General features: G+C 38.7%; 2 protein-coding genes across 3 annotated transcripts; one reads left to right on the forward strand and one right to left on the reverse strand.

Annotated features, from left to right (window-relative positions):
• Positions 1 to 319: 319 nt before the first annotated feature.
• On the reverse strand, positions 320 to 15,037 carry vsig10 (V-set and immunoglobulin domain containing 10). 2 transcript variants are annotated; one of them, XM_084947463.1, is made up of 9 exons: positions 14,663 to 15,022; positions 14,278 to 14,583; positions 9,967 to 10,272; positions 6,504 to 6,755; positions 2,421 to 2,705; positions 2,067 to 2,183; positions 1,884 to 1,893; positions 533 to 675; positions 320 to 446 (listed from the first exon to the last, which is right to left on the reverse strand). In XM_084947463.1, exons 1-9 carry the CDS (start codon positions 14,712 to 14,714, stop codon positions 352 to 354), a joined length of 1,566 nt encoding a protein of 521 aa, XP_084803589.1. In that variant the 5' UTR covers positions 14,715 to 15,022; the 3' UTR covers positions 320 to 351. The 2 variants fall into 2 exon arrangements, with proteins under 2 accessions (XP_084803589.1, XP_084803588.1); XM_084947462.1 differs by lacking the exon at positions 320 to 446 and having other exon boundaries at positions 659 to 1,893; positions 2,067 to 2,180; positions 14,663 to 15,037.
• A 1,878-nt stretch (positions 15,038 to 16,915) lies between these two features.
• Positions 16,916 to 18,594, forward strand: pebp1 (phosphatidylethanolamine binding protein 1). The gene is made up of 4 exons (XM_084947465.1): positions 16,916 to 17,144; positions 17,441 to 17,550; positions 17,772 to 17,872; positions 18,258 to 18,594. The coding sequence occupies exons 1-4, from the start codon at positions 17,010 to 17,012 to the stop codon at positions 18,473 to 18,475; spliced, it is 564 nt and encodes a 187-aa protein (XP_084803591.1). The 5' UTR covers positions 16,916 to 17,009; the 3' UTR covers positions 18,476 to 18,594.
• Positions 18,595 to 18,670: the final 76 nt, after the last annotated feature.

Consider the following 18,670-nt stretch of genomic DNA (forward strand, 5'->3'; position numbering starts at 1 on the left):
GCAGCAGAGTTGCATTCTAGACCGAGATAGTCAAAGGTCACATATATTGGTCTGCATAGTGTACATAATGAACACCTTTAAAAATACAAAACTCATAAAAACATGCAAAGAATATTTGTTCAAACACATTTACTGTATTACATTTATTTATTTTTACATACACTATAAACAAATCAATCAAAATAAATTTACAAAAAAATATAGAATCTTAAAAAAAAAAAAAAAAAAAAAATAGAAAGGAAGGACAAAAAGGTTTCTGCCACCGATTCTGTTCACATTCTCTTCAGGAGTAAATTTACCTAAAACTAAACATTGCTCTAAAAAAAAAAAAAAAAAAAAAATCCCCAATACCTAAAATTCTACAAGTTGCACTGGCTCTTCCATCTGTACGGTATCCTCCTGCTGCTGTGGACTTGTGTCAGCAGTTTCTGCATCCTCGTGATCACCTGAATAAAAGAGGGACGTTTTTATATTACAAAATATTTTTACACTGAAATGAGAAAACTTATAAATTGCTGTGATGAAGTCCTACTCGATGGGATTCGATGTATCTGCACAAGTGTTGTGTGATGTCCGTTGGTTATTGGAGGCAGCCGGGGAACTGCATCTTGGAAGACTTGTTCGTCATCCGACTCCACCAGACTCAGAACGTCTCCACTGTCGTCATCCACTTGCCTGCAGAGGTGAGAATAGTATGACACGGGTGCACACGTGCAGCCTAAATCTTTAAAACTGATCTTCGGCAAGTATTTGTTAGACAGTTTTGTTCAGTCCACATTCCAGAGATGGCTTTGACCAAAACCAAAGTCACCATTTTGGAGTTTTTGGCCACTAAAAGTCCTTTGGAGAAATGTGTTTAATGTGAATGATCATCATAAAGACCACAAGCTAAAATTCTTCAGTTTAGCAAATTAAGTTTTATATGTGCTAGTCCTCCAACTAAACAACTGTGATAATTTAGCTGAAGAACTTGTTTTACGCAGTTCTGTCATGTAAGGTGAAGAGTTTTAAAGAAGCATTTTGTTTTTAAACAAGATTGAGGCGCCAGAAGCAGAGCACACTTTCAATCACAAAACTGGAGTTTGACCCCCTCTGTGCAAGCTAAAATGTGTGGGCAGACATCAGTGACAGCAAAAATCAGTTAGAAGCTCTATGAAATGGAGCAGCTGCAGTAGAGGTGAGTTGCAAAGCAGCTTGTAAAAGCAGCAGCAAGTGTGTGCAGGCTGAGCATGGTATCAAGATATCGTCTACTGCTCAGAGGTGGAATTACTCTTAAGGGTGCTGAAGATGTATAGATGGTAGGATTTACTTTTTGTCCTTTCTCTGAGATTCTTCCATATTTGTAAAAGCACAAATGCTCATAATTTTAGATTTCTTGTAATCTAACTTAAAAAGAAAATAATGGTAAGATTTTTAATAGATACATCTATGGTATCAACTTCAAAATCCTACATCGCCTCGTGCTCGAGTTATTACAATTACAAGATTGACCTCTGACCTTGACCTGAGAATGAGGTCACTGAGATTGGAACTTGTCTGAAATTTTTAGTAGATACACCTATGGTATGAACTCGATACTCCTATTTCGCGTCGTTCTCGAGTTATCACATTCATAAAGTTGGGTGTACAAATGACCTGCCCACCTTCCCATCAGGCAGTGTGACCACAACATCCCATCTGCCTTTTACAGCCGAGGGGTAAAAAGAACTCCTAGAAAATAATGGTACTACTTGATGATTGGCTTGCTTTTAAATGGAAAAAAAAACCAATGCATTTCAAATGCAACACAGATGTGCATAAAGTACTTTAACTCAATCTATATGGACTGAGCAACTAAAGTAAGCATTTAGTATATATGACAAAAGCAAATATGAAATACTCACCCAAAGCCACCTATTGACACAAAAACACAAACACAAAGAATGGCATCAGTATTAGTAGATTTTCATGTTTAATACAGTTCCTATGAATTTAAAATGCAGATACAGCATGTGGATTGTTATGTGATCAGAGGCTGACGCTATTATTGATGCAAAATTTATTTATGAAAAGAAAAAAAAAATTACCCAGGCAAATCCGGTCTCTGCTGTTGTAGACAATTTTGGCTATGATGACAGCTGACCCCACAATCAGTGCTGCTATAAATATGCCGATGACCGCTCCTGTGTACGCGGAAGAGGCTGCTGAAACCAAAAAAGGCAACAGGAGAAGCTTATGAAGTACAAAAAAGGGTGGAGCAGCAGGTTTATCTGGATTCCAGAGGCGGAGTCAACACCTGTAGTGACTAGCATGCTGTTTACACTTCTGCTTAATGTCTATTTGTTATCTCACGCAGACATTGAAAAAAATGCAAAGACATGCAAATGATCTATTCTGTAAAACTACTAATGCCAGGATATTCCTCTTATTCAAAACTCAACTCTTCACAGTGAGCTCCACTTCCAGCTCACGTAGTCCGAGCGGGTTCTCACTGTGGCAGAAATAGAAGCCTTCGTCCTCCTTAGTGACGTTTACTATGGTCAGCTTGAAGACCGGGCCTTCCAAAGACAGGATGTATTTTGATCCAGATTCAATGTAGTCCAGTTGTAATCCCTTTCTCCATGTGGTAATTGCAGGGGGCTTGGACGTGGTCTCAGTGCATGTGAGTGTTACGTTGCTTGCCTCCAGAGCAGAGACCATTGGTTCGCCTTCGGGGAAGGGAAGCTCTGACAGAGTGAGAGAGGAGGAAAAAATAAATAAAAATCAGACACTTTATCATTTCAGTCAGATATTTTTAAAAAAGTCAAATGTATTTACATTTACAAAACTTGATTTATGTGGGATATAAAGCATATGAGGAATCTTACTTGAAAAGTATTTGCCCTACTCCCAAATTCCTATTTTTTGCACATTTGTCACACTTAAATGTTTCAGATCATCAAACAAGTTTTGATATTAGACAAAGATAACAACTGCACTTTACTTGGGTTAAATAATTTCCAAGCCGACCTGGCTTATGTGGAAAAAGTAATCGCTCCCCAAACCTAACTGTTTGTACTACCCTTGGATGCAAGAACTGTAACTGATTGCATTGCTGTGGAGGAATTCTGGCCCACTCTCCTTTCCAGAATAGTTTTAATTGAGCCACATCGAGCATGAACGGCCTTTTTAAGGTCTTGCCAAAGCATCTCAATCTGATTCAAGTCTAAAAACCTTCATTTTGCCTTTACTGAACCATTCAGAGATGGACTTGCTGGTGTGTTTCAGATCATTGTCCTGCTGCATAATCAGAGTACGCATGAACTTCAGTGTATGACGGCTGGACATTCTTCTTCACGATTTTCTGGTAGCAGAATTCATGCTTCCATTAATTACAGCAAGTTGTCTAGCCACTGAAGCACCATCGCACTACCATCAATGTGTTTGTCTGTAGGTACGATGTCCTTTATATGAATGCATAATGTAACGGGACACAAGCCTTGCAGAAAGTTAAACTTTTGTCTCATCAGTCCACAGAATATTTCTTTCTCTTTCTTATTGTTGAATCATGAACACCTCTGCTGAACCTAAGTGAGGCTTGTAGTTCTTTAGATGTTGTTCTGTGTTATTTTGTAACTTCCCGTTGAGTCATCCGTGTGTTCTTTGAGTATTTTTGGTATGCCAGCCACTCCTGGGAAAGGTTCACCACTCTTCCAAGTTTTCTCCATTTGCACTTAATAGCTGTAACTGTGGTTCACCGGACTCCCAAAGCCTTAGAAATAGCCCTGTAACCCTTTCCAGACTTTAAATAACTTTGTTTTTCATCTGTTCTTGAGTTTCTTTGGATCATGACATGATGTGTTGCTCTTTAAGATCTTTTAGTCTACTTCACTATGTCAGACAGACTCTGTTTGGTGATTTAGGTTTGGCAGTAATGAGGAATGGTTGTGTAATGAAATTGAACTCAGCTTTCCAAAAAAATAAATAAATTAAAAAAAAAAAAAAAAAATAAAAATTGGTTAATCAAAGTTAATTTGTGATTTAACAACTTTTTCACAATAGCCAGGTAGTTTGGATAGCTTTTTAGCTTCATCCTTGAGTTATCACATTCACAAACTTGGGTGTCCACATCACCCAAGTTTTACGGCCGAGGAGTGAAAGCTGCACTTTGTATTTACCTGGGTTTCTGATCTGAAACATGCAAGTGTGATAAATATACAAAAAAAGAAGAATAACAATCAAGAGGAGACAAATATTTCGGAGCAGAAAACGCCAAGCTGTGGCCAGGAAACATTTCAGCACAACATTAACACTGTAAATGAAAATGAAGACCAAAAAACAAGCCTGACCACACTTAAAAACAAAATGCATATTTCAGCTCTCTAATTAACCCTTACTTTCAAAACTAGCATCTTGTGGTTTACTGAGGTTTGAGCCAAGATCGATAAATAAACACTGGAAATAAGCTGTCTTCTTGCAGAAACCTTACATATACTGTACAGACATGAAAGCTGTTGATCTTCTCGTCTTCTTATCCAACTCTTACCAAGAGAGCAAAAGAGCATATGATCATACTGATCATATGTTTTCAGTAAAAACAAAAATGCTGCTTTAAAAAAAAAAAAAAAGATAAATTAACACAACATGTTTGGGGTTTTTTGGTCTGTTATTAAGACCAAACAGTCCCTTTCTAGGAGTCATGCTGGCTGATGAGGACAAAAATACACCAAAATAGCTTGCTACATGGCTAAGCTCAGAAGTGGAATTTTATAGCTTCTTCTTCCTCTCTGGTGACAGTTTTGGTGCTGCAATAATATCACTGTGTGTTTTCATGCAAAAGCTCAAGGTTTGTTTGTATTTTGGATGAATTCCAACTTCAAAATAAATGTGTTTTCAGTATTTTGACACTTTTCCACACCTTTTCTTGTTTTTAAAAATTTTAGTTTTTACATTTTAAAAACACTAATATCTGCTATTTGATATATCAACCAATCACTCCAGCTCTAAAGCTGACACTGTTCATACTTTTTCATGACCTCCAAACTGGTTGGACTATTGCTTTGTTTGTTCAGTAAATATCAATTGCAATTTGTAAATAAAATAAGAATATTTTGGAATTTTACTCATTTTGTTTGACAAAATGTCATTTTTGTTCAGTGTTTCTGATTCACAGAAGAAGGCTGATCAGAGAACAGCAACTCACATCCTGCTGCATCAACTCATTGTTTGAATAAGGCATTCATGTGATGATAACCTTTACACAACTGGGTGACTCACTAACTGCCCACATGCCCTGCGTTGTGTTCTCATGAGCACACTGCTAAGTGTTATTCTTGTCAGGGCTGGAAAGCTTAATCGAATAAATATTATGGTACTTCATATGAATATTAAAAACAATACCCAATAATTAGGATTAGTCCTAATCAAGTTACTTTTACATCTATGACGAGTATGGCAATGTTAGCCATATTTCTGGAGTAATGCTAAACATAATCAGTTTTCCTGGGTTGTGACTCTCTCACATTATGACCAGAAATTTTTGACCTGTTGGCTTCAAGGGAGGGCGCAATCATTCTCTAAGTCAAATATGCATTGCTCACATAGTTCCTACTCCTGCAGCACATATTTTTCTCACATACGTCACATGATATCTGATCATGTGGATGGTTTCAGTTTACTGTGACGTTTTTACAGAAACTCTGTCCCTGAAGGAAAAACTGTATGTTAGACAAAAGTGACATCGTGTGTGATATCTTCTAAGACTTTTTTCACACACTCTTATTTTGAAAATATTATTAAATTATAGGTAATGTTCCTGTTAAGAACCATGTAATTTTATAGGGCTGTACCATATAGCTGTTTCATCAGATTTAATTGGATTTTTAAACTGAAAGATCATCTGACAAAATACCCACAATGCATTTTACAATTTTAAAAAACTTGAGACAAAATAATCTGGGTGTAGACCTGCACTAATTTGTTTTTTGTTTTTAATTTGAGGAGTCTGTGGTGGCCAGTGCCACCCACTGGTGTGCTGGGGCAGCAGAGGGTGGTGTACACCAACAGGCTCACACTGATCTGGAAGGCTGGTGACGTTGTGGGTGTGGAGCTTCACTCTGTGAAGTCAGTGTGAGAGAGGAGGATGGTGTTCAAGTTATGGACGAATCCTATGACTAATCAGTGATTACAGACCGATGCCTGAATTATTTTCACTTGTCATCATCTAGTAAATGTTGCACGTGATATTGTTTAACTTTTATTTTGCTTTGAGTGTATATTTTTAAATACTACAGTGTTTATTTATTTATTTTTATTTGTACTTCATGCACTATTCTTTTCCATAGTTTTTGTTCTTCGTCCAAATGGAGAGAGTATGTAATTGATTCTATTTGTTTGTTTGTTTGTTAGCATTATAGTGTCCGCAGTTTTCAAGCTATCATGTTGAAATTTTGTGTGATAGTAGATACCAGTAACAGCTTGAGCTGATTTGATTTTGGTGTAAATTGAGGATTGTTAAGAGGCTCATTTCCCTACAACAAGCTTACCGAGGGTAAACGAACACGACTTCTCTTTTTCTGGGCCGAGGTGCTGGGGCTGGGCTGTGCAGTTCACGGTCTGCCCGTCTAACAGCGTGGAGCGGCTCATCGTAACATTGAGGCTGTCCGCCACCTGGAATGGTCCCATATCCCAACGTAGCTTTGGGGTGGGATAAACTTCCAACCAAGTGCAGGTGAACTGGACTAGAGAGATGTTCTGTGTCAGTGTCCATTTACACTCAGGGTGTCTGTCTGAGACATCTAATTAGGAGAAAAATAAATAAAAATAAAAGCATCAGTAATGAGCAGTAGGAATGCTGTCATTTAAATATTTCGCCTGAATGTTCAGGAAAGGATATTCAGATAATTTCAGTTCCATTTTATTTATGTGGAGCCAAATCACAATAACAGTCACCTCAAGCTGCTTAAAGCAAAACTCAAATTAAGAGCAAATTTTAATTGAGATTTTTCTGTTAGACCTTTAAGTGTTTTTTAATGTTTTATTTACTAAAAATATTTTGTTACACATAACAATATTACATACATCGCTTAAGAATTCCCTCGCATCAGGTTTGCCTTTTTTTCCTTAACAAAAGCTGCACTTGAGCTTCATGAGCGCCACAAGTTGCTTCCAACTTGTGGAATGTGTTAACCCACATTATCAAAGTCCAAAGATGTCGGGAATGTTATGCCAGGAATGCTTGGCTTAATCAGGCCTCAAGATCCCCCATAAAGGGTTAATCACAGGTCACTGTGTGGTACGTCTATGCCAGTTAGTGTTCTTTGATGTTCAAATTGTTTTTGAAAAGCTTTGAGGTGTTAGCACAAAATGTTAGCTTGTTTCTGCTCTGAAAAGCTGCTTTAGAGACTACAAGCTATAAAGTTCTGCACTTCTATCATTCAGTTAACACGTTTTTATGTATCGATCATTCAATCATGGGCTCACTTTTGGTCTGTCTGATCCTGTTACGAATTCTGTAAAGTGTTTAGAGTGCCATTGATTGAGGATTGATGATTTTGTACTAAGAGAGCTTATCTTTTCTTAGAATAACAATTTCACTTTTGATACTTCACTCTTATGTCTGGGGTTGATCTAGGGTCAAGATGCACGAGATAGGGAATAGAGAGAGTAGGCATGGTGGAGTGGCTAAAAACGAGTGTCGGGGGGGAATCTGATAGAAGGAGTGAAAGGGAAGATTTACAAGATAATAGTAAGACCCGATGAGATGTATGGTATGGAGATAGTGGCTCTAACAAAAAGACTGGACGTCGAGCTGGAGTTGGCAGAGTTGTTGAGAGTGACCAGGAGGAACAGGATTAGAAAGGAGTACATCAGACAGCCCAGGTTGAGCAGTTTGGAGACAGCATTAGAGAGGCAAGGCTGAGACAGTTTAGATATCTGCCAAAGAATGAGAACAGATATACTGGATAAAGGATGTTTAAGATGGAGTTGCCAGACAGGAGGATAAGAGGAAGAAAACAGAGGAGATTCATGCAAGTAGTGAAGGAGGACATGCAGAGGGTTGGTGTGACAGAGGAGAATGATAGAGATGGGTTAAGATGGAAGTAGACGCCTAAAGGGAGCAGCTGAATAAAGAAGAAACCCATCTCTGATGCCATATTTTCCACTAATTACTAAACGTTCTGGTGAAACTTAAAGCATCTGAGTGGCCGTTCCTCCCTGAGCCTGCTTCTGCTGGAGGTTTCTTCCTGTCACAAGGGAGTTTTTCCTTCCCACTGTGACCAAAGTGCTTGCTCATAGGTGGTCACATGATTGTTGGGGTTTTCTCTGTATTTTTTGTAGGGACATTACCTTACAATATAAAGCACCTTGAGGCAACTTTTGTTGTGATTTGACACTATATAATGAATTGAACTGAAGTGAACTGAAACTTCAGTTGTTTCATTCAGTATTAATTATAAGTAGGAAGAAGAGAGAAAGCTGTTTGAGCTTAGTTATCCTGTGTAACCTTGATATAAAGCAGAGTAAGTAACCATTTATTATGATTTCATTAATGAAAATTTCTTCTTTCAAACACAGCATAAAAACCTGTAAACATTTGCATACTGTCGAGCAAAGACTGAAATAATTTGCTTAAATGGATGTATATTAGTTAACCTCTGTCTGTGCTGTCAACACATTTACATAACAATTGTGCTCAAACAAATTTTAAGAAAATACTGGAACTGTAAAACAAAGTGTTACCTGACATATAAAACAAGCCTATTATTTCCAAACATTCAGTAAAAATGGATTTGATTTTTCCGTGTTGAAAAGCGAGCTGCAGGAAGTCAGTGAAAACAGGGAACAAGCTGCGTGCAAACATTTCAGGAAGTCAATTCAATGTATTGTTATCGCAGTGACTCAATAAACCGCCACAGCCTCCTTACCCTGCACATAATATAGTATTTTTTTTCCTCGTAACAGAAGCCACATAGATAAAATCATTCCACAGTTACGCCACGATTAATCATGACATTCACAGTGTTTGAGTGTAATATTTTCAGTGAGGCCTGGATAGCATGTTTTGACCTTTCCTGGCATTCATTTTCCCCCATCTCAGCTGCTGGTGGGTACTGACTCAGCTTTTTTTCAGTCCATCAAAACATCTCTCAGTATGCATTTTTTGTTCCCTCCACAGCCTTGCTTGCCCTCTATCATATTCTCTCTTGTAGTACAGCAAGAGGTTAAGAAGGAAAAAGTAGTCCCCACGCCACTCTGAACTGGATTATCTTTTAATGCTCAGCTAGCAGTTTTACTGATAAAACTGTGAATAACTAAATATTTTATTCAGCTTTTCTGTCCAGGAATGTCTCCGTGCAAACATTTCAACATGTCTACAGTTTTGTAGCTTACTGACTAACATTCATTATAAACCTAAAACACTGTACTAAGTTTCTTTTTGTGGATTTGACCTCAAGTTGTACTTGAAGAGCCATTTAGTTTTTTTTTTTATTCCCACTGAGTGAATTATAAACAAAAATGTATCTAAAACACATATTCAAAATTTAAATTATGAAATGTTTTCTGCTTTTAAGCAATATAACCCATTAATGTATAAGAAAACAGGTTTTGGTGAAGCTTACAGCACCCAGGAGTGTTTCAGCTCCACTCTCTGGCTAAATTGTCACATGCAATCTTCTAGATTTTCCTTTTGTTTCCTCTGCTAAATAATGACACCACTTTATAGGTAGGCATGCTAAAGTGAAGGATGTGTTTTTTAAATGAAAAGGGGAGAATGCATAAACAGTGGGTGTGTTTATATGAAAATTATCACATTAATATTAGCACTAAAACTCAGTCCTGCATGTCAACAAACTTAAAGTTATACAGTATTCAGCCCTGCTGCATTGTCTTTGCCATTAAACCAAAGCTCAGTCTTTGATTCAAACACACATAAACATACATAAAATCCCACTTTACACTGTCAAGCTTACAGTCACAGCAGATTATCCTGTTCATGATACTTACAGTACACTAGCAGCTCCGTGCTATTGATTACTGTCACATTTGAAACAGGGTTGTGGGCCCTGCAGCTGTAAACTCCTTGAGCGCTGGGCTGAATGTTTTGTATGGTGAATTCCAGGGACGATCCAGAGCCCGAAACCAGCGAGTCGTTGCTTGACGAGTCACCTCTGAAGGCCCAGGTCAGGTGCTGAGACGGGTAGGAGGAGCCGGAGCACCTTAAAGTAACGGATGAACCCCGATATGTGTAAAGGGTCCCATTGGACAGTGCAGTGGCAGGACTGATGGATGTAGACACACTTTCTGGTCCACCTGAGAGAAATGCATACAGTGCATTAAAACTTAGTATAACCTCACTCAGAGTAACTTCTGAATTTATGAGATAACTTTAAGAACTTATTATTGATCAGTAAATACTGTAAGCAACTTTAAAGATATGTTTGTAGAGGAAAATATAACAAGTGTCATTATGAACCAATAAAAGCAAGAAAAACACATTCAGTGGATCTGTCTGTCTTATTATACAATGTGTTCTGATAGTCACCAAAATATAGCCCATAGGTTGTCTTTGGCATATAAAACAAAAATACTCTTAAGCTAATTTCAGATTTTGATCCGAGTCATTCTGCAGCACATTTACTTTGATGTTTCAGTTTAACGTCCCGCTGTAGAAAGGTGCAGACACCTTGAAATTATCCTGCAAGATTCCTTGATAAACACATTTTGCCCACCAAAACTATTCAGGAGAGAAGCAGCAAAAACAGCAACCAATCACACTTCACCTTTTGGATGATGTTTTCATGCTGGCGCCCAAGACACACAAAGTGGATGTTATTTCTGAATAATTGAGCTTCACTTTGTTCACAAAACATTTTCCCGGCAGAAGAGTGGAGTGTCAAGGTTCTCTTTAGCAAACTTGTCCTGCAGTGGTTTCATTTGGTATTAGAAAGAAAACCTTCTACTCTTAGTTTCAATTTTAGCCTGGAGCAGTACAGTTTAAATATGGATTTTAGGTTTGCAATCAATTATGAAAACCAGAAAATCAAGATAAACCAATGACTGTTACAGTCTGTTTCACAGAGAATCTCTTGTACTTTGTGTTACAACTCCACCACACCCCTTGCCTTTAACATTTGTACACACCCATTCCTAAAGGTCCAAACTTACTCCTCATAAGGCTGTGGAAGGAGTGTTTTGTCAGACAGATATTTTCCATATCTGTCTGACAAAACACTCCTTCCACAGCCTTACTCAACAAGTAATCATATTAAATAAACTACATTTGCCAAACTCAGCATGATGACGATTCTCTTCCATAATCAAGTAGCCTGATATCCAACCATGATTCTATCTAGTAAGCTTCAGAGCACAGATGTTAACTGGCTCCCATTACTACTTAACACTTCAGCTGTTACTCTCTTTTCTGAATGATGTCGCACTCTTGAAATTTCTAATATATCGACGCGTGATCACAGAACCATCAAATGTTTTGTTGCCAATAGCCAACAGTGTCAAAAGAAACCTGAGAAAAACTAGTTGCCAATTAACTGCGAATCAAACGCTGACCTGCCAGAAACCAATCATCCACCACTGCTGTCCATAACAGCAACCAGTGTTGGTCAAGTTACTTGAAAAAAGTAATCAGTAACTAATTACTGATTACTTCCCGAAAAAAGTAATCCTGTTACTTTACTGATTACTTATTTTTAAAAGTAATTAGTTACTTTTTAAAAACACGATTTATCCCCTAAATAGGTAATAAAACAATAGATCTTTCAGCCCAGTTCTACTTTTTCTGCATAATCCATCATATAAAATGTAATCAAATGAAAAAGTCTCTTTTTAAAACTTGTTTTATTAGTTTTAATCTTTTAACTTTATGCATCAAGCAAACATTAAATTATATGCACCATTCTCTGACTGGAAAAAAATTGTTTAACATTTAAACCTATTTTCTGCATATTCCAGCATATAAAATAAAATAGTTTTTTGTGTTTACACTCACTCTTTCAAATAGATGCAAGTAAAACACAGCAGAAAATAAATAAAATCAAAGACTAGCGGTCCTGTTGCTCAGGGAAGTTTCACCTGTATAGCAGGAGTGGGGCAGGCGGAGGTTTGCCCTGGTGCAGGTGTGCCGCAGCGGTCAGTGGAAGGATCTGGGAGTTTCTCTGTGAATTTCACATTCCAGCGGCAGCGTATTTGGTGCTTGCTCGGACGTTTAGGGGTTTTTCGCTGTAAAAAGAAGTTTTCTTCCCACGCAGTGAGCAGCGGACGCTGATGTTTTTGTCACTTTTTATGGAATCAAACTCAAAGTAAGGTCAGTACTTCCACGCTTTAAACGCTGCACAGTCATACTCTGCCGCACTCGTTATATTATCCATTTTTGATCTGCACACAGCTGTTGCCACGGACGTCGCACTTGCTTACGTCATTGTCATGAGCAGAGATGGGCAGGTAACGCGTTACTGTAATCCGATTACTTTACTCGTTACTTGAAAAAAGTAAGGGATTACTATTGCAAAAAAGGTCATTAGATTACTGTTACTTTACCGTAAGCACGCTGCGTTACTGCGTTACTAAAACCGTGATTTTTTTTTGCGAGAGTGTCTCATGACAATGATGTAAGCGAGTGCGACGTTCGTACGCTGCCGCTGGAATGTGAAATTCAGAGAAACTCCCAGATCCTTCCACTGACCGCTGTGGCACACCTGCACCAGGGCAAACCTCCGCCTCCCCCACTCCTGCTATACAGGTGAAAATAGAGCAACAGGACCGCTGAGTCTTTGATATTATTTATTTTCTGCTGTGTTTTACTTGCATCTATTTGAAAGAGTGAGTGTAAACACAAAAAACTATTTTATTTTATGTGCTGGAATATGCAGAAAAGAGGTTTAAATGTTAAACAAATTTTTTCCAGTCAGAGAATGTTGCATATAATTTAATATTTGCCTCATGCATAAAGTTAAAAGATTAAAGCTAATAAAACTAGTTTCAAAAAGAGACTTTTTCATTTGATTACATTTTATATGATGGATTATGCAGAAAAAATAGAATTGGGCTGAAAGATCTATTGCTTTATTACCTATTCAGGTTGTAAATCATTTTTTAAAAAAGTAACTAAGTAACTAAGTAACTAATTACTTTTGAAAATACTTTTTGGGGGAAGTAATCAGTAATTAGTTACTGATTGCTTTTTTCAAGTAACTTGACCAACACTGGTCATGAGACACTCTCGCAAAAAAAAAAAAAAAAAAAAAAAAATCACGGTTTTAGTAACGCAGTGTGCTTACGGGAAAGTAACAGTAATCTAATTACCTTTTTTGCAATAGTAATCCCTTACTTTACTCGTTACTCAAAAATGTAATCGGATTATAGTAACGCATTACTTGTAACTGCCCATCTCTCACTGCAACCTACATGGAGTACCCAGAAGTACAAGGTATTCAGTGTATTCAGGACCAAGAAATATCTCAAGACAGATTTCTGAGGTTTTTGTGGACCAGTGTGACTCTTGATGGACTAGATGAGCGAGCCACAACTGGACCAGTAACAGCTCCACTTCAAATCAGGCACCAGGAACCTGCATGTAGGGTACTGGTGTGGGCTGATGTTTTAAAGGTGAGCTAGTTGGATCTTTTTTTTTTTTTTTTTTGGATGAAAATGGACTTGAAATGAGCACCCACGCCTACTGACAGTTTTCAGAATCTTTCTTCAAGCAGCGATAGAGGAAAAAGTCTGCATTTTTCAAGAAGACTGTGATCAGGTATTGCAGTACTGAGTGGTTAGCTGATAAAGACCTTAAAGATCAAAGAACGATGACCATAGCCGCCTTCTCAAAGTGTAGCTATAAGCGCTTTACAAATAGACCCATCCATCTTCTTAACCTCAAATTCAGGGTCACAGGGGCACGGGAGCCAGTCTCATTTGTCACTGACCATAAGGCCAGGTACACCCCTGACACGTCAGCAGTACATGACAGGGCAAACACATGGAGACACACTTACATTCATGTTCACTTACATTCACACCTATGGCTAATTTAGACATACTAAGTAAACAGTATGTATGTCTTTGGACTGTGGAAGGAAGCTAGAATACTCTGAGAGAAGCATGCAGCAAAGTGAAGGCCTGGCAAACTCCACATAGCACATTTAGACCCATCTACAAAAGTCAGCCGCTGTCGAGAAGTGGCCCACATGTTACGTAGATGAACCAGTTTGCATTTGCTAGAAATGTTCCAAGAATTCAGGCAAGCAACACCTACATTACCTCACCGTGAAGAGCTCATTGTTCAAAATGTGCGCATGCACTTACTTGTTACTTGAAGCAGCACACGTGCCAGGAAGGAGCTGTTGTCAGATAGTGTGGAGTTGCACAGGTAATTCCCCTCATCTCCAGGCATCGTCGCGCTGATGTTCAAACTCCCATTAGGGTTCACGATGAGGCGCCGAGTGGGATCTCCGCCTGTAACGATTTCCCGTCCATTTTTGGTCCATGTCGTTACCACCGGTGTTACTTTACCTGCTGTGTAACACGGAAGTACAACGATGTCACCCGGTGAAGCTGACAGGGCCGTTTCGGTTGAGACATTACCCGAAACTTCCGCTGTAACGAGATCAGCTGAAAGGAAAAGAAAAAAAAAAAGATTGAAGCGGGGTTTTTACACTCACCTGTGTTTTCTGAGTCGATCCAAACTCACCTGTTGCAGAAATATACAACTGCAGAAGCGCTAACGTTGCTACTACCTTCATGATAACTTTCCTACATTGCCTTCAGAAATGAGTGAACAGTTGCGACTTCTAGGTCAAACCTGTCTGACTAGTCCACCTGCGGGAGCACCTCGGTGACACGCAGCAACACACCGGGCACCGGTCTGCCCATTATACACCACAGCACACGGAACCCAGTGTCGGCAGATAGCAGCGGTCTGACATGATCCGACTTCTGTCCTTCTCTTAGCCTTCACCAAGATTTGGTAGAGGTGCTCTGTTTACATGAGCATGCCAAGCCGGAAACTTTACCAGGACAGAAACCACACCCTGAGCTCACCTTCTTAAAGGTGCAGTAACACCACAGCCATTTGTTTTACAGCCATTCGCAGGTAATAAATTAGCTCCTTTTCTTGCCTTTTTTAAAGGTAGTATAAGAGATTGTAGTCAGAAAAGATGGATGTCAGGCTGTTATTGTAACAAACTGACATTATAAATAGGGCTAAGATAATACTAAAAACATAGATATCACTGATAGATATCATAGATATCAGTTGTCAACCGTTTATTTGGTTAAAATTCTGTATTTTTAGGAAACAACAATGTATCTATTTCTACTTCTTTCTCTTAAAAATTCAGTTTTCAGTTGTTTTTATAATCTTATTAGGTAATTACTATTTTAAAAATACATCTGTTTTCATGAATTTTTTTTTCATAAGCCAAGCCTTTGCATTTACGATGGCCTTTGATTTCATTTTCATTCAGTTCCCTGAGTAATTCCACGAGCAACCAAAATGATGCCTCAAACTCCACAAATACACAACAAAGTATGCTTCTCTCTGCATGAATCATCTGAAGGGGGCGAGCTGCCCACGTTGTGCCTTTTTCCAATATTAATAATATTAATAATATAGGGCAGAGTTCATTCTCCTAATGACTTTATGGATAAGCAAAATTTGTTGGATTCGTGAAAACACTACACAGCCTTATTGTATATTGTAACTATTTTATGTGATTACAGTCCCAGATTTTTTATTCTAGGCAGATTGTGGTTCTCAGTAGGACTACTATCTGGTGCAGCTGTAATGTCACACAGACTAAAATAACAACCTAATTACAATCATGAGCTTGCATAAGGATACTAAAAAAAGTTTGGCCTGCAGGAATAGGAGTATTGCATGTGAAGAAAGGGAGCGAGAGCTTTCACGGGAGTCTTACACATCACAAATCAACACAGCCTAAGCTACAACCATACTCTAAACTAATTTAAAATTGTCTGTAGTCAGAAGGCTAAGCATTTAACATATGCTTACTCATTATTTCAGTGTGTTTCATTTTAATTTCTTTTCTTTTCATTTATTAAACTCATTTAATCTGAAATGCACTTTCCTACCCTTTACAAATACTAGGACTGGACTGTCAGACTGTGGTTAAAGTCAAAGCATGCCCTGTTTTTTTGTCATTTTCTGCAGGCTGCTAAAATTTTAAGGAGGGCTGACTGTAGGATGTGCTTATTCCTGAAAAGACAAAAAGAACATAAAACAAAAAAACAACAACAAACCAAAAACAAAACATACCCTTCTACCACTACCCATAACTTTAATAATAATAATAATAATTTCTTCCTTTTGCTCAATTGCTCAAGTGTCTTGAGAAAACGTTAACGCCCATTGCTTAAAACAGTGTATAATGTCACCGTTTTAAAGATGGAAAAGTCTGGAAACATTAAGTTTGTTAATGTAGCACGTAAGGTGGAGAAGGGAGGAGCTCAGGACGGGTGATGTGATTGACGGAAAATTTAGCAAATCACAATCCACAAAAGAGTAACGGGGACTGCGCCCTCTGGCGGCGTTTCCTGTAGGTTTTTGTTTGTGCCCTTCAAATTAGAATCAGATTACTGGGAAAACCATGATTCATCATGAAGAGCCAAATATAGAAAATAATAATAATATGTTAATTCACGCCTCAAATAAGGGCCATATGCTGGAGAAATGCCGGCATTGAGCACCATATATTTATCAATAGTATGTGCAAATGGGCAACATTTTTCATAATATTAAAATACCAATGCCAGGAGCTAATAGAAAAGGATGATTGACAAAAGAGTACAGTAATGATAGTTTTTGAAAATTTTGTTTGTTGAGGGTTATTTCAAAATTTTAAAAACGGAATATTTTTCTCTTTGAAGCGTTTAAGTGTTTTTTTCTAACTCTTAAACACGCGGAGTCATTCCATGTCGCACATCTTCTGCTGGTCATTGAATGCAGCACCGTTGGCAGTTATCGTAGCTGAAAGTAGCGTTTCAGTTTGAATCGTCTGCAAAGCAAACGCCTCAAAATGCCTGTAGATTTGAGCCAGTGGACCGGGTCTCTTGCCCTGCAGGAGGTCGAGGAAAAGCCTGCAAAGCCCCTGACTGTAAAATACGGATCTGTGGAAATAGATGAGCTGGGAAAAGTGCTTACTCCAACACAGGTTTGTCAGCTAACCACTGTCTGTTAGCAAGGGTAGCTACTAGCGTCGTTTCTTGGTGATGCGTTTATATGCTGTTTAAAGTACTGTGCATTTCTCTAAACTAACACTGCATTATAAATGATTATGTGGGATTGGTAAGATTGGTAAGTATTGTAACAGTCTACCACAAATGAATTGGGTTACATAATGTTCCCTGGTAGTATGCCTTTAGTCGATGGCTTTTAGCGCCCCCAAACGGCCTCAAACTCCGGCATAAAAGTGAAAGTTGACGCACTTTTGTCCGCGTGTTGCTGCAGGTGCAGAATCGACCCACCTGCATCGAATGGGAAGGATGTGACTCCAGTAAACTGTACACTTTGGCCTTGACCGACCCTGACGCTCCCAGCAGGAAGAACCCCAAATTCAGGTGAAAGGAGCATGTTAATGGAGCACAGACAGGACCTACTGGGAGGCCACTGTAGTGGGCCTAGGCTTTTCATTTGTGCTGCTTACATTTGACTCTTGATCATGTTCAAAAACACAGTTTCATAGCTACATTTTTTTTGCACGAGGGCAATGACAGCTCGAACAGTTTCTGTACAGTTCAGATTTTCAATATCAAACTGATTATCTTTTCTTTCACTAAAGGGAGTGGCACCACTTTCTGGTAGTCAACATGAAAGGAAACGATGTGTCCTCTGGCTGTGTCAAGTCTGACTATGTGGGCTCTGGTCCTCCTAATGGCACCGGTAAGAATGAATGAAGTTTTACTCTAATAAACCTTTGGACAGTGCTGGGAGAATCCAAGTTTCCCAGGTGGCAACTGCCACAAAAACGTCCATTAATATTCACTCTGACTCGCTCTTAAATTTTAGCAGAAGGCTCATGGCTGTGGTGCATGTGTGAAATTAGATTTCAAAACACCAATGATGCCCTGATGCACATGCACTGCATCAGGGCATCAAAAAACAAAGTTAATGTTCTCTAGTGTGAAATGTGGGGAAAAGGTTTAGACATGCAATTTTCTTTTCATGGTATCTGCTGCTCACGCTCTTTGGAGTTTAAAATAAACTAATTTTTTCTTTCTTAGTGTGTAATTCAACGTTTAAAATCCTGTGTGCTTGTCCGACTCAGGTCTCCATAGGTATGTGTGGCTGGTGTATGAGCAGTCAGGCACCCTGTCCTGCAGTGAGCCTGACCTCACCAACCGCTGCGGAGACAACCGCGGCAAATTCAAGATCCAGAGCTTCAGGGAGAAATACAGCCTGGGAGCACCAGTGGCGGGAACTTGCTACCAGGCTGAGTGGGATGACTATGTCCCTAAACTGTACGAGCAGCTGTCTGGAAAATAAAAAAAAACAAAAAGGACTCAACAGAATCACCCCAGCAGCATTAATAAAAACTATTATTTTCCCCACTGTTGCCTACTCATGCTGTGACAAAAATAAACAACTTCTTGGCATAAACCTGACCTGTACTCAGCTGCAATAAATCTGATGGACAAAAAAATGGTTGTGTTCCTTGGAGAAATGTTTTCTGTGAGATCT

The sequence above is a fragment of the Perissodus microlepis genome, chromosome 12 (assembly GCF_051167445.1).
Source record: "Perissodus microlepis isolate ML-2025 ecotype Zambia chromosome 12, ASM5116744v1, whole genome shotgun sequence".
In the NCBI taxonomy this organism is placed as follows: domain Eukaryota; kingdom Metazoa; phylum Chordata; class Actinopteri; order Cichliformes; family Cichlidae; genus Perissodus; species Perissodus microlepis.